Here is a 23,590-nt window from a genome sequence, read left to right as displayed (position 1 = left end):
TCGAAGCGGAACCCCCGATCACCTCCACTCGCCATTCTGGGCACACCTTGTGTATTAACAATTACCGGTCTGTGGTCGGAATGACGAGGGGCCCCGTTGATCACATTGAATTCAGGGAACCATTCGCACCACTTTGCATTGGCCGTTGCCCTATCAAGGCGTTCAGAAATGTACGTGTCCACCTCTTTGCTGTGATTTCTCCACGTGAACTTATCTCCTTCATAACCAATGTCACATAACTCACACGCCTCCAGAGCTGCCCTAAAATTATCCATAAACTTCTGAGGGTGGACAGAACCTCCCATCTTCTCATCCCCGGTTAAAATCTCATTAAAGTCTCCAAGGCATAACCAAGGACGACCATTTTGATGTTGCTGCCCAAGGATACGCATCATCTTCCAAGTTTCCACTTTCCGCTCTAGCTCAGATTCACCATACACCCCCGTGAGTCTCCATATTCTTCCGTCCTCCTCCGTTACATCCACATCCACATGCCGCCTCCCATATGATCTTAACGAAATGCTTAAACCCCTCCTCCAAAAAAGAGCTACACCTCTACTTCGACCTACAGAACTCCAAACCACCATGTTCGCCAACCCCAACGACCATCGAAACTTCTCCAGCTCTTTCTCCGTCAATTTCGTCTCCGCCAAAAACAACACGTCGGGCTCCTCCGTCCTCCCCAACTCGAGGAGGCTACGAACTGCCGGGCCGTTCCCGAGTCCCCGGCAGTTCCAACCGATAAGTTTCATTGGTCCCGGCGAGGCTGCTCCGGCAGCCCGGCCGATATCTTGTCATTGGCACTCCCACCCAGGTTGTCAGACGCTGGCACATCCTCATGTGTCATCTCATCCACCTTCCCCTTCTTTCCCAACTTCTCTACTTCATCGTCCATCCTTCCTCTCTTCCCTCCCAGCTCCGTAGTCACCATTTGCTCAGTCGCCACAGCAGTCCTATCCCTCCCCTTCTTTCTGTACTTCTTCCCTCCTGCTGCCTTCTCTTTTTCTCCTACGCCGATAGAAACATCCAGCCTTCCATCCTTATTCACAGGGACCATAGCCACCGTGCTCGGGGTGCTTGGTACCGCGGTACCCACCACATCTTGGCCTGTAGGAGTAGCTTGCTGCCGCTCTGCACCTGCACCAAGCTCCAGCTTCTTTGGTTTGCCCCGGCCCCGGAGAGCTTTGTCATTTTTGACCGGGCTAGTGACCTCATCATCCTTCCCCGACCTGCCCATGCCACCTCCGCTAGAATCACTCTTCCTCCATGAATTATTAGTTCTAATGGAACAAGTCTACTTTCCTCATTCGGACTATTGAGAAATCTTGTAACTCCTTAATTAAGTTATGGAACTGGTTATTTAACCCTCTCATATGGCCATTAGTGGTTCAGATTAGTGGTTCTGCTGACGTGGAGATGGTTTTGCCACTCTAGCAGCTTGCATCACAGAATGTGCCATGGTGACATCCAGTCAATAATCAGCAGCAAGTAAAAAATGTACCTGTTCTCTTCTCCCTCATCCTGTGTTCTGACCACTTACCCGCCCATCACTGGCAGAACTCCCATGAATGCCGTGCTCAGTTAAATTGCAGGGAGCAACTGTAATACTTCCTCCGTGCCGAATTAGTTGTCTTAGATTTGTCTAGATCTGTATCTAGACAAATCAAAGACAACTATTTTGGTATGAAGGTAATAATATTTGAGCTCTTTTACGGTGATTGGGGAGTTACGATTTATAATTTCATGTAACTCCACCTCTGATTATTTCTAGCCATTGGATCTGGGAAAATTATTTTAAGATTTTTTTTTCTAAAAGGGTATAATAGTACTTGAGTCGCTCGTCCGTTTCCGTTCCTCACGGCATGTTCAGAGGCGCCGTTTGGATCATCCCCACGCGAATGAATCGGTTTCTCCACATAGCCGCCGCACATCCCGCTCGTAGACGGGTAGCTCGGTGCGCCGTTTGGATCATCCCCACGCGGCGACCCCGATCCAGAAGAGAAGCGGCAGTCCGCGACCTTGTTGTCACTCCTACCGCCAAGGTTCCGGCCGGTCGTGGCGGGCCCTACGTCGTGGCGCATCCAATCCGCGTGCCGGCCGGCCATGTACGCCGTCATCGGGAACTTCGTCGCCAAGGCGTGGAACGGCTCCGGCCTCTTCCCTGACCCCTGCGGCCAGACCGCCATCCAGGTTCGTCTCCCCCACAGCCCCTTTTCTTTACCTCGTCTTCAGCTCTTGATTGATCTATTTTGGCATCAACTCTGAGTAATGGAGGATTGGAAAACACCAAAATTTGTTCTTTTTTCAGGAATTAATCAATCCCCAGTTCAGTTCCTGCTCTACATTTTCATGTTTTGGGATTCAGTATAAATCGTTGCTCACAAGGATTGCTTGCACGTCTAATTAATGGAACTGCTGCTCTACACTGTACGTCGGATACCCTACTGCCTTAGTCAGCGCCGCCGGCGACCTTCCCGCACACTAAAGGTAGGTGCATACATGTTGTGTAGGAGATGATGGCAGCAAACTTTCAGCTACAAGGGGTTTCTTGGTAGGGAACTATTGCGGTTGTGGTCCTATTATCAAGTTGTAATCCCAGGTGAATAGTATTTTATTCTCTGTAACTAAGCATGTTTTTGTGGTAGGATGATGGAAACAGTCCTGATTGTGTGGGCATATGCATATGATTCGTGTACATAACAGTCTGAACTGGCCTTGCCATCGATCTAATCTACAATTTTTGTATCATGCGCTGTTAGGTACTGCTATTTTTGTGGTAGTATTATTTTCTGCAAGTATTCCATTCTCTGTAACAAATTCTGCTAGTGATTACAGTTTACTTGCCATGAAGCCTGATCAGTGCATCTATATCCTTCATATAATAGCTTATTTAATCATGCTTTCTACAAATTTTAGTGCTCAAAGATAATAAGACTGGACCATGAAAGTGGGTAGAGAGCAAATGAAATTTTGCCATCAGAATGTGATACTTCAGTACAAACGTCCTTTAATGCTGTTTGCTGTTCTTAGGGAATGGGGATCTATCTTTCGTTCAAAATATCTACTCATATTGATTTTTATTGAGTGGAACTTAGTAGAGTTGGACTTCACGGATTTACAAGGTTGCAAGTGTCTTTTTATTCTAGCAAAGTTGCTGCCTCATTTATTTAGGAAAATGTTACTAATACTTCTTACCAAAAGTAGGACTAATGTTCTGTGATTGTGGGCGTCCATGATGGACGTTGCAGTGCAGGGACTTGTTTCAACAGCGGCATTTTGAGGTCATGTACATATGAAGATTGGAAATAGTGTTGGTGATGTGGAAACTGATCTGAATGGGATGTCTTTGGGATCATACCTGGTTTCCCTGCTACTATCTCTACATAGATGGGCGAGCGACGCCGCAGTTTCTTGTTCTTGCAGATGCATTCTTGGATCATTTCTTCTGACTATAGCGAATGCCTAATCTTACGGTTATATGAGCAGCATTGTTTTGATGAACTAGGCCGTGTGGTTTTCCATCCATGTAGCTGTTGATTGTATTCTTCAAATGTGGCAGAGTAACGAGTTGCATTTTTTTCAGGGTTTGTGTGTGTGTATTGGGGGTTGTATTGCTCGCCTTGTGGTTTACAGAAATTTAGACGGGCGCATGACCTTGTTGGGCGTTGTATTGCTGGGGCTCCTGAAGATTGATAAAGTTGGGGTTGCTAAATTGCACGCCTATTCTTGTCATTGCCTCGTTATATATTTTGCTGGTACATAATACAATGAGATCATAATTCCGCTAAGAAAAGAATAATGTTTGGTGGGTAAGTACAGTTTTGTCATAGATTTGATCCCTGTTCTTCGAAAGAAAAACATCCAAAATTGTAAAGTAAATGTCACTAAGGATACCCTTCATCCCGACATGAGTGAAAACACACGGAAGTACCGATCTTAGTCATTCGGGCCCACAAGTAATGATCTTAGTCGGCTGGACCCACAAGTACCGGTCTTACTCGTTTGGGCTCACTAGTATCGATCTTAGTCATTTAGGCCCACACGTACTGATCTTAGTTGTTCGGGTCAACAAATGCCGATCTGAGTCATTCGGATCGACAAGTATAGATCTTAGACGATCAAGCCTACAAGAACTGATCTTAGTCCTTCTAGACCCACAAGCACCGATCTTAGTCGCCTGGACGACCCGTAGTGGTAGTGTTGTGTCAAGACACACTGAAGTGCTAGTCGAGGGACCCGACGATCCACTCCGTGTTGGGGAACGTAGTAATTTCAAAAAAAATTCTACGCACACGCAAGATCATGGTGATGCATAGCAACGAGAGGGGAGAGTGTTGTCCACGTACCCTCGTAGACCGACAGCGGAAGCGTTATCACAACGCGGTTGATGTAGTCGTACGTCTTCACGATCCGACCGATCAAGTACCGAACGCACGGCACCTCCGAGTTCTACACACGTTCAGCTCGATGACGTCCCTCGAACTCCGATCCAGCCGAGTGTTGAGGGAGAGTTTCGTCAGCACGACGGCGTGGTGACGATGATGATGTTCCACCGACGCAGGGGCTTCGCCTAAGCTCCGCAACGGTATTATCGAGGTGTAATATGGTGGAGGGGGGCACCGCACACGGCTAAGAGATCTCAAGGATAAATTGTTGTGTCTCTGGGGTGCGCCCTGCCCCCGTATATAAAGGAGCAAGGGAGGAGGAGGCCGGCCCTAGGAGGGGGCGCACCAAGTGTGGAGTCCTACTAGGACTCCCTAGTCCTAGTAGGATTCCACCTCCCATATGGAATAGGAAAAGAGGAAGGGAAAAAGAGAAGGAAGGAAGGGGGCGCCCCCCTTCCCTAGTCCAATTCGGATCAGACCAAGGGGAGGGGTGCGGCCACCCTTGAGGCCCTTTTTCTTCTTTCCCGTATGGCCCAATAAGGCCCAATACGTATTCCCGTAACTCTCCGGTACTCCGAAAAATACCCGAATCACTCGGAACCTTTCCGAAGTCCGAATATAGTCGTCCAATATATCGATCTTTACGTCTTGGCCATTTCGAGACTCCTCGTCATGTCCCCGATCTCATCCGGGACTCTGAACTCCTTCGTTACATCAACATACATAAACTCATAATAAAACTGTCATCGTAACTTTAAGCGTGCGGACCCTACGGGTTCGAGAACTATGTAGACATGACCGAGACACGTCTCTGGTCAATAACCAATAGCGGGACCTGGATGCCCATATTGGCTCCCACATATTCTACGAAGATCTTTATCGGTCAGACCGCATAACAACATACGTTGTTCCCTTTGTCATCGGTATGTTACTTGCCCGAGATTCGATCGTCGGTATCTCGATACCTAGTTCAATCTCGTTACCGGCAAGTCTCTTTACTCGTTCCGTAACACATCATCCCGCAACTAACTTATTAGTCACAATGCTTGCAAGGCTTATAGTGATGTGCATTACCGAGTGGGCCCAGAGATACCTCTCCGACAATCGGAGTGACAAATCCTAATCTCGAAATACGCCAACCCAACAAGTACCTTTGGAGACACCTGTAGAGTACCTTTATAATCACCCATTTACGTTGTGACGTTTGGTAGCACACAAAGTGTTCCTCCGGTAAACGGGAGTTGCATAATCTCATAGTCATAGGAACATGTATAAGTCATGAAGAAAGCAATAGCAACATACTAAACGATCGGGTGCTAAGCTAACGGAATGGGTCAAGTCAATCACGTCATTCTCCTAATGAGGTGTTCCCGTTAATCAAATGACAACTCATGTCTATGGCTAGGAAACATAACCATCTTTGATTAACGAGCTAGTCAAGTAGAGGCATACTAGTGACACTCTGTTTGTCTATGTATTCACACATGTATTATGTTTCCGGTTAATACAATTCTAGCATGAATAATAAACATTTATCATGATACAAGGAAATAAATAATACTTTATTATTGCCTCTAGGGCATATTTCCTTCAGTCTCCCACTTGCACTAGAGTCAATAATCTAGTTTACACAGTAATGATTCTTACACCCATGGAGCCTTGGTGCTGATCATGTTTTGCTCGTGGAAGAGGCTTAGTCAAAGGGTCTGCAACATTCAGATCCGTATGTATCTTGCAAATTTCTATGTCTCCCACCTGGACTAAATCTCGGATGGAATTGAAGCGTCTTTTGATGTGCTTGGTTCTCTTGTGAAATCTGGATTCCTTTGCCAAGGCAATTGCACCAGTATTGTCACAAAAGATTTTCATAGGACCCGATGCACTAGGTATGACACCTAGATCGGGTATGAACTCCCTCATCCAGACTCCTTCATTTGCTGCTTCCGAAGCAGCTATGTACTCCGCTTCACATGTAGATCCCGCCACGACGCTTTGTTTAGAACTGCACCAACTGACAGCTCCACCGTTCAATGTAAGTACGTATCCGGTTTGCGATTTAGAATCGTCCGGATCAGTGTCAAAGCTTGCATCAACGTAACCATTTACGATGAGCTCTTTGTCACCTCCATATACGAGAAACATATCCTTAGTCCTTTTCAGGTATTTCAGGATGTTCTTGACCGCTGTCCAGTGATCCACTCCTGGATTACTTTGGTACCTCCCTGCTAAACTTATAGCAAGGGACACGTCAGGTCTAGTACACAGCATTGCATACATGATAGAGCCTATGGCTGAAGCATAGGGAACATCTTTCATTTTCTCTCTATCTTCTGCAGTGGTCGGGCATTGTGTCTTACTCAATCTCACACCTTGTAGTACAGGCAAGAACCCTTTCTTTGCTTGATCCATTTTGAACTTCTTCAAAACTTTGTCAAGGTATGTGCTTTGTGAAAGTCCAATTAAGCGTCTTGATCTATCTCTATAGATCTTAATGCCTAATATATATGCAGCTTCACCGAGGTCTTTCATTGAAAAACTCTTATTCAAGTATCCCTTTATGCTATCCAGAAATTCTATATCATTTCCAATTAGTAATATGTCATCCACATATAATATCAGAAATGCTATCGAGCTCCCACTCACTTTCTTGTAAATACAGGCTTCTCCAAAAGTCTGTATAAAACCAAATGCTTTGATCACACTATCAAAGCGTTTATTCCAACTCCGAGAGGCTTGCACCAGTCCATAAATGGATCGCTGGAGCTTGCACACTTTGTTAGCTCCTTTTGGATCGATAAAACCTTCCGGTTGCATCATATACAACTCTTCTTCCAGAAATCCATTCAGGAATGCAGTTTTGACATCCATTTGCCAAATTTCATAATCATAAAATGCGGCAACTGCTAACATGATTCGGACAGACTTAAGCATCGCTACGGGTGAGAAGGTCTCATCGTAGTCAATCCCTTGAACTTGTCGAAAACCTTTTGCAACAAGTCGAGCTTCATAGACAGTAACATTACCATCAGCGTCAGTCTTCTTCTTGAAGATCCATTTGTTTTCAATGGCTTGCCGACCATCGGGCAAGTCAACCAAAGTCCATACTTTGTTCTCATACATGGATCCCATCTCGGATTTCATGGCTTCAAGCCATTTTGCGGAATCTGGGCTCACCATCGCTTCTTCGTAGTTCGTAGGTTCGCCATGGTCTAGTAACATGACCTCCAGAACAGGATTACCGTACCACTCTGGTGCGGTTCTTGATCTAGTTGACCTACGAAGTTCAGTAATAACTTGATCTGAAGTTTCATGATCATTATCATTAACTTCCTCACTATTTGGTGTAGGTGTCGCAGAAACTGATTTCTGTGATGATCTACTTTCCAATAATGGAGCAGGTATAGTTACCTCATCAAGCTCTACTTTCCTCCCACTCACATCTTTCGAGAGAAACTCCTTCTCTAGAAAGGATCCATTCCTAGCAACGAATATCTTGCCTTCGGATCTGTGATAGAAGCTATACCCAGCAGTCTCTTTTGGGTATCCTATGAAGACACATTTCTCCGATTTGGGTTCGAGCTTATCAGGTTGAAGTTTCTTCACATAAGCATCGCAACCCCAAACTTTAAGATACGACAACTTTGGTTTCTTGCCAAACCATAGTTCATAAGGCGTCGTATCAACGGACTTTGATGGTGCCCTATTTAACGTGAATGCAGCCGTCTCTAAAGCATAACCCCAAACGATAGCGGTAAATCAGTAAGAGACATCATAGATCGCACCATATCTAGTAAAGTGCGATTACGACGTTCGGACACACCATTACGCTGTGGTGTTCCGGGTGGCGTGAGTTGCGAAACTATTCCGCATTGTTTCAAATGTAGACCAAACTCGTAACTCAAATATTCTCCTCCACGATCTGATCGTAGAAACTTTATTTTCTTGTTACGATGATTTTCAACTTCACTCTGAAATTCTTTGAACTTTTCAAATGTTTCAGACTTATGTTTCATTAAGTAGATATACCCATATCTGCTTAAATCATCTGTGAAGGTGAGAAAATAACGATATCCGCCACGAGCCTCAATATTCATCGGACCACATACATCTGTATGTATAATTTCCAACAAATCTGTTGCTCTCTCCATAGTACCGGAGAACGGTGTTTTGGTCATCTTGCCCATAAGGCACGGTTCGCAAGTACCAAGTGATTCAAAATCAAGTGATTCCAAAATTCCGTCAGTATGGAGTTTCTTCATGCGCTTTACACCGATATGACCCAAACGGCAGTGCCACAAATAAGTTGCACTGTCATTATTAACTCTGCATCTTTTGGCTTCAACATTATGAATATGTGTATCACTACTATCGAGATTCATTAAAAATAGACCACTCTTCAAGGGTGCATGACCATAAAAGATATTATTCATATAAATAGAACAACCATTATTCTCTGATTTAAATTAATAACCGTCTCGCATTAAACAAGATCCAGATATAATGTTCATTTTCAACGCTGTCACCAAATAACAATTATTTAGGTCTAATATTAATCCCGAAGGTAGATGTAGAGGTAGCGTGCCGACGGCGATCACATCGACTTTGGAACCATTTCCCACGCGCATCGTCACCTCGTCCTTAGCCAATCTCTGCTCAATCCGTAGCCCCTGTTTCGAGTTGCAAATATTAGCAACAGAACCAGTATCAAATACCCAGGTGCTACTACGAGCATTGGTAAGGTACACATCAATAACATGTATATCACATATACCTTTGTTAACCTTGCCATCCTTCTTTTCCGCCAAAAACTTGGGGCAGTTCCGCTTCCAGTGGCCAGTCTTCTTACAGTAGAAACACTCAGTTTCAGGCTTAGGTCCAGACTTGGATTTCTTCTCCTGAACAGCAACTTGCTTGCTGTTCTTCTTGAAGTTTCCTTTCTTCTTCCCTTTGCCCTTTTTCTTGAAACTAGTGGTTTTACTGACCATCAACACTTGATGCTCCTTTTTGATTTCTACCTCCGCAGCCTTTAGCATTGCGAAGAGCTCGGGAATTGTCTTACTCATCCCTTGCATATTATAGTTCATCACGAAGCTCTTGTAGCTTGGTGGCAGTGATTGAAGAATTCTGTCAATGAATCTATCATCCGGAAGATTAACTCCCAGTTGAATCAAGTGATTGTTATACCCAGACATTTTGAGTATATGCTCACTGACAGAACTATTCTCTTCCATCTTGCAGCTATAGAACTTATTGGAGACTTCATATCTCTCAATCCGGGCATTTGCTTGAAATATTAACTTCAACTCCTGGAACATCTCATATGCTCCATGACGTTCAAAACGTCGTTGAAGACCCGGTTCTAAGCCGTAAAGCATGGCACACTGAACTATCGAGTAGTCATCAACACGTGACTGCCAGGCATTCACAATGTCTGCAGTTGCTGGTGCAGGTGGTACACCTAGCGGTGCTTCCAGGACGTAATTTTTCTGTTCAGCAATGAGGATAATCCTCAAGTTACGGACCCCGTCCGTGTAATTGCTACCATCATCTTTCAACTGTGCTTTCTCAAGGAACGCATTAAAATTCAACGGAACAATGGCACGGGCCATTTATCTACAATTAACATAGACAAGCAAGATACTATCAGGTACTAAGTTCATGATAAATTTAAGTTCAATTAATCATATTACTTAAGAACTCCCACTTAGATCGACATCTCTCTGATCATCTAAGTGATTAAGTGATCCAAAGCAACTAAACCATGTCCGATTAACACGTGAGATGGAGTAGTTTCAATGGTGAACATCACTATGTTGATCATATCTACTATATGATTCACGCTCGACCTTTCGGTCTCTGTGTTCCGAGGCCATATCTGTATATGCTAGGCTCGTCAAGTTTAACCTGAGTATTCCGCGTGTGCAACTGTTTTGCACCCGTTGTATTTGAACGTAGAGCCTATCACACCCGATTAACACGTGGTGTCTCAGCACGAAGAACTTTTGCAACGGTGCATACTCAGGGAGAACACTTTTATCTTGAAATTTTAGTGAGAGATCATCTTATAATGCTACCGTCAATCAAAGCAAGATAAGATGCATAAAGGATTAACATCACATGCAATCAATATAAGTGATATGATATGGCCATCATCATCTTGTGCTTGTGATCTCCATCTCCGAAGCACCGTGCTTGTGATCTCCATCTCCGAAGCACCGTCATGATCACCATCGTCACTGGCGCGACACCTTGATCTCCATCGTAGCATCGTTGTCGTCTCGCCAATTTATTGCTTTTACGACTATCGCTACCGCTTAGTGATAAAGTAAAACTATTACATGGCGATTGCATCTCATACAATAAAGCGACAAGCATATGGCTCCTGCCAGTTGCCGATAACTCGGTTACAAAACATGATCATCTCATACAACACATTATATCACATCATGTCTTGACCATATCACATCACAACATGCCCTGCAAAAACAAGTTAGACGTCCTCTACTTTGTTGTTGCAAGTTTTACGTGGCTGCTACGGGCTTAGCAAGAACCGTTCTTACCTACGCATCAAAACCACAACGATAGTTTGTCAAGTTGGTGCTGTTTTAACCTTCGCAAGGACCGGGCATAGCCACACTCGGTTCAACTAAAGTGAGAGAGACAGACACCCACCAGTCACCTTTAAGCAACGAGTGCTCCGAACGGTGAAACCAGTCTCGCGTAAGCGTACGCGTCATGTCGGTCCGGGCCGCTTCATCTCACAATACCGCTGAACCAAAGTATGACATGCTGGTAAGCAGTATGACTTATATCGCCCACAACTCACTTGTGTTCTACTCGTGCATAGCATCAACGCATAAAACCAGGCTCGAATGCCACTGTTGGGGAACGTAGTAATTTTAAAAAAATTCCTACGCACACGCAAGATCATGGTGATGCATAGCAACGAGAGGGGAGAGTGTTGTCCACGTACCCTCGTAGACCGACAGCGGAAGCGTTATCACAACGCGGTTGATGTAGTCGTACGTCTTCACGATCCGACCGATCAAGTACCGAACGCACGGCACCTCCGAGTTCTACACACGTTCAGCTCGATGACGTCCCTCGAACTCCGATCCAGCCGAGTGTTGAGGGAGAGTTTCGTCAGCACGACGGCGTGGTGACGATGATGATGTTCCACCGACGCAGGGGCTTCGCCTAAGCTCCGCAACGGTATTATCGAGGTGTAATATGGTGGAGGGGGGCACCGCACACGGCTAAGAGATCTCAAGGATAAATTGTTGTGTCTCTGGGGTGCCCCCTGCCCCCGTATATAAAGGAGCAAGGGAGGAGGAGGCCGGCCCTAGGAGGGGGCGCACCAAGTGTGGCGCACCTAGTAGGATTCCACCTCCCATATGGAATAGGAAAAGAGGAAGGGAAAAAGAGAAGGAAGGAAGGGGGCGCCCCCCTTCCCTAGTCCAATTCGGACCAGACCAAGGGGAGGGGTGCGGCCACCCTTGAGGCCCTTTTTCTTCTTTCCCGTATGGCCCAATACGTATTCCCGTAACTCTCCGGTACTCCGAAAAATACCCGAATCACTCAGAACCTTTCCGAAGTCCGAATATAGTCGTCCAATATATCGATCTTTACGTCTTGGCCATTTCGAGACTCCTCGTCATGTCCGCGATCTCATCCGGGACTCCGAACTCCTTCGGTACATCAACATACATAAACTCATAATAAAACTGTCATCATAACTTTAAGCGTGCGGACCCTACGGGTTCGAGAACTATGTAGACATGACCGAGACACGTCTCTGGTCAATAACCAATAGCGGGACCTGGATGCCCATATTGGCTCCCACATATTCTACGAAGATCTTTATCGGTCAGACCGCATAACAACATACGTTGTTCCCTTTGTCATCGGTATGTTACTTGCCCGAGATTCGATATTCGGTATCTCGATACCTAGTTCAATCTCGTTACCGGCAAGTCTCTTTACTCGTTCCGTAACACATCATCCCGCAACTAACTTATTAGTCATAATGCTTGCAAGGCTTATAGTGATGTGCATTACCGAGTGGGCCCAGAGATACCTCTCCGACAATCGGAGTGACAAATCCTAATCTCGAAATACGCCAACCCAACAAGTACCTTTGGAGACACCTGTAGAGTACCTTTATAATCACCCATTTACGTTGTGACGTTTGGTAGCACACAAAGTGTTCCTCCGGTAAACGGGAGTTGCATAATCTCATAGTCATAGGAACATGTATAAGTCATGAAGAAAGCAATAGCAACATACTAAACGATCGGGTGCTAAGCTAACGGAATGGGTCAAGTCAATCACGTCATTCTCCTAATGAGGTGTTCCCGTTAATCAAATGACAACTCATGTCTATGGCTAGGAAACATAACCATCTTTGATTAACGAGCTAGTCAAGTAGAGGCATACTAGTGACACTCTGTTTGTCTATGTATTCACACATGTATTATGTTTCCGGTTAATACAATTCTAGCATGAATAATAAACATTTATCATGATACAAGGAAATAAATAATACTTTATTATTGCCTTTAGGGCATATTTCCTTCACTCCGCTAGTTGTATAGAGACTACTTGTTAAGGTAGTTGTGGGTCCGGATGACCGGTAATGCTGACAACCCTTGCTAGTAGTTCTCGGTTCGACGGCCCTTAGTGCTAGTTCTGAGTCGTCGAGGCTCGGAAGTACCACTATGAGGCGTTCGGGCACACAAGTATGGACCTTACTCGTTCAAGCTCATAAGTACGCATCTTACTCGTTCGAGCTTACAAGTATCGATCTTAGTCGTTCGGGCCCATCTTAGGGTGCAGGGGGTGCAACGGGGAGTAGCATCTCCCCCTTGTCTATTTTGGGGTGGGGGTGGTGCAGGTTCGCCGAAGAATTTCAAGGGGTTAGTAGATTTAGAGGGATGGCTGGGGCGGCTGCTGCACGGCGGTGCGGAGAGGTTGACGGGAGGGCGGGGCGGCGAAAAGAACACCCCGCAATCAGGCACTTGTCTTCAGTCGTTCAACGTTCACTAGTTCAGGCTTAGGGGATGTACCTCGGAGCATGCCTTGCTCACTTCAAGTATGAAACTCTGTTCTCATGTATGTTGATAGCATTAGTCTGAACAAACACCACTTCAATTCGAGCATCATCGCAGAGATTTGATCCCTGTAAACATGCCGTAATGCAATTTGTTGCACTCGATAAACATCATTGGTTCCTAGATTTCTGTCCGGACTCTGAAATTTATTGTACATGACATATGTTCGCAAGAAATGGAAGTAAACTACATGAAATGGATTGACCATAATCTGACAGCGTCCATGACATACAATACGAACTGTGAAACTCCCTTGAGTGACATTATAACGTACATTATTATTCCCGTAAGTTGCCACTGGATCAAAAGCGTTCTCCAAGAATTTGAAACAAGAAGTTCAGCCTCTATACAAACTAGGAACTGATGGATAATTATTAGCAAAAATATGGACCGGAGATTACAGAATCGATGAAAGAAGCAGCTGCTGGTTCCTGCTTGCCTGTAATTTACTCATCCTTAAAAAACAAAGCATGGTTAGTAAAGCAATTTGAAGGAGTCATCACTTCCACCCACCCCCGCGTCGCCCTCCTCTGGCGACTCGGGGGGCGACTCCCTCGCGCGCCACCGGGCCTTCCCCTCACCCCTTCCCGTCTCGCCGCTGCCGGAGGCGCTCCGCCGGTGAAGCCAGGCGGGCTCCAGTGAGGGCGGCGGCGGGGCTTCTTCCTGGGCGCCCTCCTTTCTTCTCCTTCCCTCCTCGCTGGGTGTGGCGGCTGCGCGCGCTGATCTGCGAGGTCCGGCGGCCGGGTGCAGCGGGGGTCCTCGGCGGTGTCGTCGGGCTGGCCCCGGCGCATGGTGGGGGTCGCGGTCGGCCGGGGCAGGCGGCCAGATCTGAGCACCGCGCCCTCCTGGATGCGGCGGCGGTGATGGCTGGCAGTGCCGCGGTGGCTGCATCCTGGCGGCGCGGCTGCTGGTGCTTTGGCGGCAGGGCTGGCGGGAGGAGGTGCGTCCGGTGGTTGCGTGCTCTGTCGGATCTAGCTTGGTCCCGGCGAGCGGCGCGGGTTTGGGCGATCCGTGCACACGATGCTTGATGGAGGCTCTTCGAACAGATCTGGGTGAAAACCTGCCTTTGGCTAGCTGCCAAGGCCGGCGGTGACGGCGCTGTTATGCGGCGTTCCCTTCTTGAAGGCATCGCCGAGGAGAAGTTCAAGGCCACCATCTGCTATCTCCGGGGGAAACCCTAGATCAGTAGATCGGATGACGGCGGCGCTATTTTGTGTCGTTTTCCTCTCGGGGGCGTCAGTCTTGGAGGTGTTCACGGGATCGAGGGACCAGTGGGCGGCTTCTTTGGTGGAGCGGTGCTTCATCTTAATCATTGATGGCAGCAGGTCTCGGCGGCGTGGTGCAGTGGAGACTTGGCGCCCGATGCGCAGAGATGGACTCACGCAGGAGGAGGTAGCTGTCTGGCGTCATGGTGACGTCGATGGCGGAGTGGCCTTCACAAGGTAGAAAACTCAATATATTCTGAAGACGGACCTGTGGAAGATGGCTGCGACGACACAAGAGTGTGTCTGACCGGATTGTGCCCCAGACCCGGTATGTGGCTCGGCTGGGGCTGCCGGCTTTTGATGTTAGGTTTAGGTGAGTGGTTTGGGTAGTGGCCCAACTAGCATCCCTTCATCATATGGATAAGAGTAGCGGCATATGTTGCCGAGATGGTGGATTCAGGAATATTGTCTGTAATACTTTGTAAGGTCCTCGAGAATAATTAATAAAGTGGCCGTATGCATCTCCCAGATGCAGAGGCCGGGAGTCATCCTCCATTTCTAAAAAAAAGTAAAGCAATTTGAAAAAAAAGGAGAGTTTTGTTTCAAGAAGATTAACAACATGCACTCATCTTTTTTTGCTGCTAGCACATTTGGAAGATTGCACCAACGTGGCCTTCAAAGTTGATGACGACGTTGCTCCCCCTACGTTGTGACTTTGCTAAGATAATGTCAAGCTTTGAAATGCTCCTTTTTTTGCCAACTTATTTTTAATGTAAAGACGAATCAAATAAGCCTTGTAAATTCAGGCGGATGGAGTACATTGATTAGGATACATTAGTTATCCTTGAAGAAAGATGTCTACGAAAGTATGGATACTTACAAAAAGACATTCATCAAAACTGGTATTTGGCACTATAAGTGAAAGACGTTTAATACTTCGGTAGAACTCGACATGTGGCTATGGTACAATTTTTTTTGGGAGGTTGTGGCTATGAAAGATTATTGGAAATAAGGTATGGGTTATGACATAAAAAAAGTGTTCACTTTCACTAGTTTTTTGACCGAACCTGTAGGAATTTGTTCCCCAGAGCATAATTTGTAGAATTTTTAGAAGTATACAGTTATGTACAAGAAACGAAAAAGCTAGGCCTACAAAATACAAAAACAATAAGAAAGTACAAAAATCAACTGAGGCCTGCTATCTGAAAGATTCAGCCCAATCTGAGAGTGTAGCATATGATTTTATTTTGGCTCTGTGGACCAACCATTGAAGCTCATCTTTGAATCTGCTTCTGCAGGCATATAGACTGGGAGCGATGTCTCTGAAAATGAACTCACTGCAAGTGTTCCATATGGCCCAAGAAATCAAAATGATTCTGTCCATGGCAAATGAAATATGAAGCATGGTGTTCAAGTTACTAATAAGCTGATCCTGAATCCCTTCTGCACAGAGGAGACCATTTGGGGCAAACATATTTCCAGCAAATTTGTGCAAAATCGCAGTGAAAAAATAGACGATCTCTGGTTTCTAGGACATACTCATCACACATGACACATCTGTAGTCCTGAATGAAGAAATTTTTCCTTCGAAGGAGCTCTGTGGTGTTCAGCATGTTGTTAATCAACAACCAGAAAAAGAATTTATGTTTCAGTTGAGTGCAGGCTTACCAAAGCCAGGCAATAGCAGGAATGGTTGTAGTCTCCCGAATGAGAATTTTATAGGCCTTGGCAACTGTGAAAGTCATGGTGTTATTTTATCGTGTTCCAAATCCCATACAAGTGTTGTATTATAGATGGAGTCCTACAGGACTACGGCATGCCAACCGTGCTAGACATAGCATGACTACAACTTTGTTTCGTGTCCATCAAGAAAGAGAGTTATTTGCCCCTTTATATAGTACCAGCTAGTCATAGAATAGATGAGAGAGATCCACCAGATTAGCACGTAGAGGGTTTGTCCTCTCGTGTAATGTAATACTCCTCCCAATTATAGTGATTACGCCTTCGTGCGTCCGTGGTTTTCTCCCGCAAGGGTTTTCACGTAAAAATCCGTGTCTCTCTGTCTCGTTTATTTCTTGTTATTATCTAACAAGTGGTATCAGAGCTGAGGTTCGAGATACGAGTTTGAGACGAGAGAATTAGGGCTGCGGTCCGCCGCCGCCGCAATCGCCGAGACCGACGAGGATTCAGTCTACGCGTCACCGAGCAATCGGGTCGACGAGGTCAACTTTTTTCGAAGGCTGTTGTGCGCTGGCGATACGTCAAGTCGCAGGTTCCGTCGAGATCGACGGGAACCGTTCGTACGCGCGCAGATCACGCGAGCGGCTTCGCTGCAACTCCATCGTTCTGGCACGGTCCGCCTAGCTACCGCTGGTGCTTACCAAAGCAACCGGCTTCAAGTCTCGAGATTCAGGCCACGTTGTGCTGGTGTGCTGCTGCTACTTCGCATCAACCAAACAAAGTACAGTACAATACTATTACTACTCTGGATAAGGCTGCTGCTAGTGCTCCTGTTCATCACTTGAAGGCTACAGTGCACGTTCATTATTGTGCAGTATACCCCGTTGCTCCCGTAAACACAACCAGGTGCTATTTATCCTGTTTTTGTCTGCTCCGCATATTAATTCTGTCAAGAATTTTTCTATCGGCTTGTACTATTTTGTGAACACATATTTAATCTACTCATGGCATCCATGAAGTACGATGTTCTGCTGCTGAATCGCCGAGACCGACAAGGATTCAATCTACACGTCACCGAGCAATCGGGTCGACGAGGTTAACTTTTTTCGAAGGCTGCTGTGCGCTGGCGATACGTCAAGTCGCAGGTTCCGTCGAGATCAACGGGAACCGTTCGTACGCACGCAGATCACGCGAGCGGCTTCGCTGCAACTCCATCGTTCTGGCACGGTCCGCCTAGCTACCGCTGGTGCTTACCAAAGTAACCGGCTTCAAGTCTCGAGATTCAGGCCACGTTGTGCTGGTGTGCTGCTGCTACTTCGCATCAACCAAACAAAGTACAGTACAATACTATTACTACTCTGGATAAGGCTGCTGCTAGTGCTCCTGTTCATCACTTGAAGGCTACAGTGCACGTTCATTATTGTGCAGTATACACCGTTGCTCCCGTAAACACAACCAGGTGCTATTTATCCTGTTTTTCGTCTACTCCGCATACTAATTCTGTCAAGAATTTTTCTATCGGCTTGTATTACTTTGTGAACACATATTTAATCTACTCATGGCATCCATGAAGTACGATGTTCCGCTGCTAATCGTGACACAAGGTTTACCCTATGGCAAGTCGAGATGCGAGCGTTGTTGGCGCAAGCCAATTATCAGGATGCACTCAGTTTTTCTTCAAGGTGGAGTTTTGAGGATTATGACCCGTCGGGATAATGGGTGCAATTTGCTGCAGTTATTTGAAGAACACAATTCAGTTATAAAAAAAGGGGGTATGAAGGAGGTAATTATTAAGCCTGTTGGTAGCCAGCATATACACTATTCTCTCCATAGTGTTTTGCTGTTATGCATGTGAAGGTTTTGTTTGATATTCATGTTCGTGATGAGAATCAGTTAAGGTGCAAGAAGGAGATTGATTTGTTTCTGCTACATACTACAACATTTAGCGCTGTTAAGTTTCAAGTGCAATTCAGTTGTCTTTGCTCTTTCAAGAGGGGTCTATTGCAGAGTTGAAACTCCGTTGCATGTTAAGATGGTTCCTTCATCCGACAGTTGTTCTGCAAGGACAGTTTATGACCATGTCATGGATTTTTCATTAACCACTACAAGTCGGCAGTTTTTTGGGTGCACGCGATGCCATCTGTACCATATGCTCTTGCATGAGTATTCTTTGCCAAGGTTTGTGCTTTCTGTTTTGAAGCACGTTAAGATTTCATGAGATGAGTTCTTCACAAGGCGATGTGCACCAAGATGTTGCACTATGAGCTATGCGCTCGTTCAGGCACCACAGGAGATATGATGACTTATGTCATTTGATGATTGATCAATTTCAGTTTCTGAGGTCAGTGGCACAGACTCAGACTTTTATTGGGAGACCAAGTTTTGTTAGTCTGCATTGTTGATAGTTGTGCTGTTTTCTGGATGACCTACTGACTAATCTGCTCAATATGACTTCATAAGAAGTTCATTAGTCCTATGGACGTTTCCAGGCACAAGGTTTACTTGTGATGACTTTAATTGAGGAGTTGATGCTATCTATGATTATTGCAAGGGATTTGTCTCAAGGTGGAGTGTTATTTTATTGTGTTCCAAATCGCATACAAGTGTTGTACTACAGATGGAGTCCTACCGGACTACGGCATGCCAACCGTGCTAGACGTAGCATGACTACAATTCTGTTTCGTGTCCACCAAGAAAGAGAGTTATTTGCCCCTTTATATAGTACCAGCTAGTCATAGAATAGATGAGAGAGATCCACCAGATTAGCACGTAGAGGGTTTGTCCTCTCGTGTAATGTAATACTCCTCCCAATTATAGTGATTGCGCCTTCGTGCGTCCGTGGTTTTCTCCCGCAAGGGTTTCCATGTGAAATCCGTGTCTCTCTGTCTCATTTATTTCTCGTTATTATCTAACACATGGCAGCAGAGGGGTATTGCTAAGGGGGTGTTTGGTTCAGGGACTTTTTAGTCCCAGAGACTAGAAAAAGTCCCTAAAAAGTCCCTAGGAACCAAACGGGAGGGACTTTTTCTACAGGGACTAGAAAAAGACTCTACTAGACAGTCTTTTTTTATTAGTCCCTGGGACTAGAAAAAGTCCTAGGACTTCTGAATCAAACACCCCCTAACTGTCAGCTTGATCAAATAACACCGAACACAGGATTCAGAGTTTCAGGGTAACAATACGAACCATGTTCTGCAATAGCTACATTAGGTGTGGTCACTGCTCAACTACTAACTAAATCTTTATTTGAAGGTGGTGAAAGGAGTAGTTGGTCGACGTTGAACGTGCAGGTAGGGAGGGAGGGAAGAGATGAGAGCAGGGGCGAGATACCTTGCTCCGTTGGTCCACCACTACGCCATGCCCAGCCGGGGGTTCACCTCCAGGAACTCGCGCCGGCGTCAGCAGGGCCTTGGGGGAGCGGCCACTACGACCAAGCCAAGGTCCTCGCGCCGGCGTCTTCGGCCAGCTCCTAACCCAGGTCCTCGCGACCACTACAACCAAGCACAGCCGGGGGTAGCCTCCAGGACCTGGCCCCGCCGCCGTCGCCCAGGTCCTCGCGCCGGCGCTGCGGGAGGTAGCCGGGCAAATTTTGGACGGTAGTATTCCAGGGCTGCCGCGGGGCGAGGTTCCGGCTGCGGTGCCCATGAGTGTCTACTCGTGAGATGAGACGAGTGGATCGGCAGATGACATTGCCATGGGGAATTTTCTTGACGGATCTACCCTCGAAGTAACTAATTGGCCCCACCAAAATTTTGTAACGGTCCTGCTGTTATACGTAATTTCTTGTAATTTTAGTTTTGTAACTCCTCGTAACTTCTATTTTTCTACCGTCAGATTAGGCTGGATGGACGGCTCGTAAAATCACCAATCACTGTAACAGTTGTAATAATAATTATGCAGCCCCAAGCACATTTCTTGCCTAGAAGAATGCAGATATGTCAACTCCATTTTATTGAGAATTTCTTTAAGCTATGCCATGTTTTTTGATGGTAGACACGTCATTTAGCCATGATAAATGACGGAGAACCTGAAGTAACATTACAAGAATTGGAATAAGCACATGCCAAAAAGAACAGAAAAAATACACAAATTTGGCAACGACTCCCGTGCTTGAAGGAGAAGAGCTTGGCTGCTAGAGGGATCAACAAGCTTGTTTGCAAAGTAGGTGTAACCAGACATATGTGATGGTTGGCTTCTACAGTGAGTGTTGCAAGGCTTCAGAGTTGGAGTAATTGAGACAGTCGGTGTGTATAGGGTGCGACATGCAGCTGGCCTGTTGTGTGTCGACATAGCAGCAGCAGCCACTGCCACTCATAGCTAATAAATCATGATCTCCCCTCCTTTCTATGAACGCAGTGTGGTACTCACTGGGGATGCTTGCAGATTGGCAGTGGATGTGTGCAGTGATGGAGGGTTATGTCCCTATGGGTGACAGGCATGGTGATGTTCACCGCCGATATGGAGAGAACAGGGATAATGATAACTTCCCTTACTTGAACTATGAAATGTGGTCAACAAATTAAAAATTGTTGTGCTGATGTAACTCTTTTATGTGACCTCAAAATTAAATTGCACTACACTAATTAAAAAAATCACCTTATATATTATTTAATAATTCGATAATTTATGTTTGTACAATGAACACGAACCTGCTAAATGATTTAGGACAAAGGCTGGGATGACATCCGCTGCAGAAAGTATTACTGAGAGCCTCCGTAGGTCTCGGCAGTTGATGGTTCAGGTTAGCACTCCTGCTTGTATAGTTGATATCTGATATTCTAATGATTTCCTGGTCATAAGTTCAGAAGTAAATTATTATATATGTTTGACAGGAAGTGGAAAGAAGTGCTAATACCTTGTCAACTTTTGGTAAGTTTTCCTGTCATTAAGCCTGTGCATAGGATGCTCACTTGTAAGGTTCTGTACATTTAAGCCTGGCCAAGCTTTCCTCGCAAATGTACAGTTATTTGATTGTAGACTTTTGTTGGTTATTAATTTGTTACTAAGGGACCATGGCAGTCATGTGCTTCATGTTTTCCATATGAATAAGAACTACTCTGTCTGTCATTTAACGCATTTCCAGACCTATGGAGGCCAAGTTGCTAGCTAATTCTTTTTTAATGCAGATGAATCGACAAGTGTTCTCCGAAAGGCTGAAGGTGAATATCAAGGACACCGCTCTTTGCTGATGCGCACCCGTGGTTTGCTCTCCACGATGCAACGGCAAGATGTTCTTGATAGGTATGTTGCACCAATCGTTTATGATTTGGTCGGTCGTGCAGTCTTCATTCTGGTCTTTCAGTCAAACAAAAGAAGTGGAACAAATGTCTTTTAAGTCATATATACCTGCCCCAGTTGCGATATGCATTTGGTTTTCCATCCGCAAGACAAGTTTCTGCTTGTGTAACAACAATACTGTCTGGGTTGGGTTTTTACCGGTTTCTAACTATTATGTCTCTTTCCAGGATCATCCTGACTGTTGGGTTCCTCATATTCTCCTTGGCGGTTCTGTATGTTGTCTCGAGACGTATTGGCCTGTTGACACTGCAAAGGAAGCTGGCTGATGCCATAAGATCGGGTTCAATATCAGCTGGAGACATGCTGGGTAAAGTGCCCCAAGATGGACCTGCCCCAACAAATGCTCCTCCCATCTATGATGAACTGTGATTTACTTCTATCCATTGCTTGTTGTACATGAGCTTACACCCAGAAGTAAGCTTACCTTTCAGAGTTGTTATTTTTTAGTACATGTTGTCTAATGTTTCGAGTCTTGAACTCTTGAGACTTTAAAAGATAGATAGCCATCCATTTATTCTGTCTGCCCCCCTTTTCTTGGTTATATAATTAAGCTGATGGTATATGAACATTTTGAGCAGATTCCATGCGTGATCCACATGCATCTACCAGAAAAGGTTATTTCAACAAGTAATTATATTGGAAAAGGAATGGTAATATGAATTGTCAGGTAGGTAGAAGTGACAGGGGAGCAGAGTTGCCTTGCGCCCTTGCCATATTGGCAGTCTCCATAACGCATATGAAGTGCGCAGTTGCGCATGGCAAAAGTTAATGCACATAATGTTTCCCATCTGTCCGATAATGACGTGCCCTCCATATGCTGTTACACTGCAGGTTCAGTCATGTGCCTCTCATCTCAAGTTATATTTTTCACTTCCTGTCACTTGCTTTCTTCTTTCTAAGAATAAGTCTTATACAGTTTTGTCATAAGTCCAATATTTTTCTCTCTATGGGCATAGATGTATTTTTGTTATTTCTGATATTCTTTATACTGCCATGGTATTTAATGAATGGATCAAAAGGTTTCCAAAATTATATATTTTTTCTCTCTTTGGGATTAATATCTTGGGTTTGCGTTAAACCAAAGGAGACAGTTGACGATATATTCATGCGCAGGGATATTGCACGGGTTCCACGCAGTGCAAGTACACAGACATGATACCAAAAAATAGGAAAAAGTCCGAGATACCTGGATGTCACCGTAGCTTTCCCTCTCATGCCCACAACAGTGCTCGGATTCATCTATCATTTTTCTCCCAAAGGAATAAACAGCTGACGCTTGTGCAATTAGTTAAACATTTCACCCTAAAAAATATTTGAACATTCCATTGCGGAAAATTCAGTGATTAACAAATTCAGATAGTGTTTTTTTGTGTGAAAATGATCCATATCTATTAACAAAGTTCATCAAAAGTACAAAGCATCTCATACATAATAGACATTACATCGAGATTTCAAACCACCAAACAACAAAATTACTGCCGCCAGAACGAGCCGTCGACGCGTCGTTGTTGCTGCTCCCCTATCGGAGCTGGCTTGACCTTGTTGATGACAGCCGCGAAGTCTTCGTATGCGTGTCCCGAAGGACCAGCGTCCTGGAGCTGCAGTAGTCTTGCATAGATTTGAAGCATCTAACATCAAATCTCACCACATGACGAGAAACTCTAACCTCACCGCGCCAAGGAGACGGTGGGAATCTACGCCGGAGCTCCGTTGGCTACATCCGGACGAATGAACTCGAGAAGAATCTAAGCCCGGAAGACAAACTCGAAGAAGTAGCGCCGCCATTTGTCCGAATTCCATACCTGCAAAGAGTAAAAACCCTAACATAAGCTACTAATCGGAGCGAACGCATCGCGATTCCCCTCCCCGTCACTGGCCATCGAAACTACATGCAGATGGATTGTGCACTCTC

The 23,590-nt window shown here is 45.4% G+C and overlaps 1 protein-coding gene and 1 long non-coding RNA gene across 2 annotated transcripts in view; both read left to right on the top strand.

Annotated features, from left to right (window-relative positions):
- Nucleotides 1-22,047, top strand: part of LOC123073964 (uncharacterized) — a 31,268-nt gene extending 9,221 nt beyond the window's left edge. Inside the window, exons 5-8 of the mRNA XM_044496942.1 lie at nt 21,046-21,121; nt 21,213-21,249; nt 21,507-21,621; nt 21,846-22,047. Coding sequence (XP_044352877.1) covers nt 21,046-21,121; nt 21,213-21,249; nt 21,507-21,621; nt 21,846-22,047 — 430 coding nt within the window. The remainder of the gene's footprint in view (nt 1-21,045; nt 21,122-21,212; nt 21,250-21,506; nt 21,622-21,845) is intronic.
- On the top strand, nt 1,851-3,582 carry LOC123073965 (uncharacterized). Its single transcript, XR_006435813.1, has 3 exons — nt 1,851-2,190; nt 2,309-2,487; nt 3,249-3,582. It is a non-coding gene; the product is annotated as an uncharacterized lncRNA (long non-coding RNA).
- Nucleotides 22,048-23,590: the final 1,543 nt, after the last annotated feature.

Source organism: Triticum aestivum, chromosome 3D, assembly GCF_018294505.1.
Source record: "Triticum aestivum cultivar Chinese Spring chromosome 3D, IWGSC CS RefSeq v2.1, whole genome shotgun sequence".
NCBI lineage: Eukaryota > Viridiplantae > Streptophyta > Magnoliopsida > Poales > Poaceae > Triticum > Triticum aestivum.
Note: the sequence above shows the minus strand (reverse complement) of the source record. Positions and strands in the feature narration are given on the sequence as shown.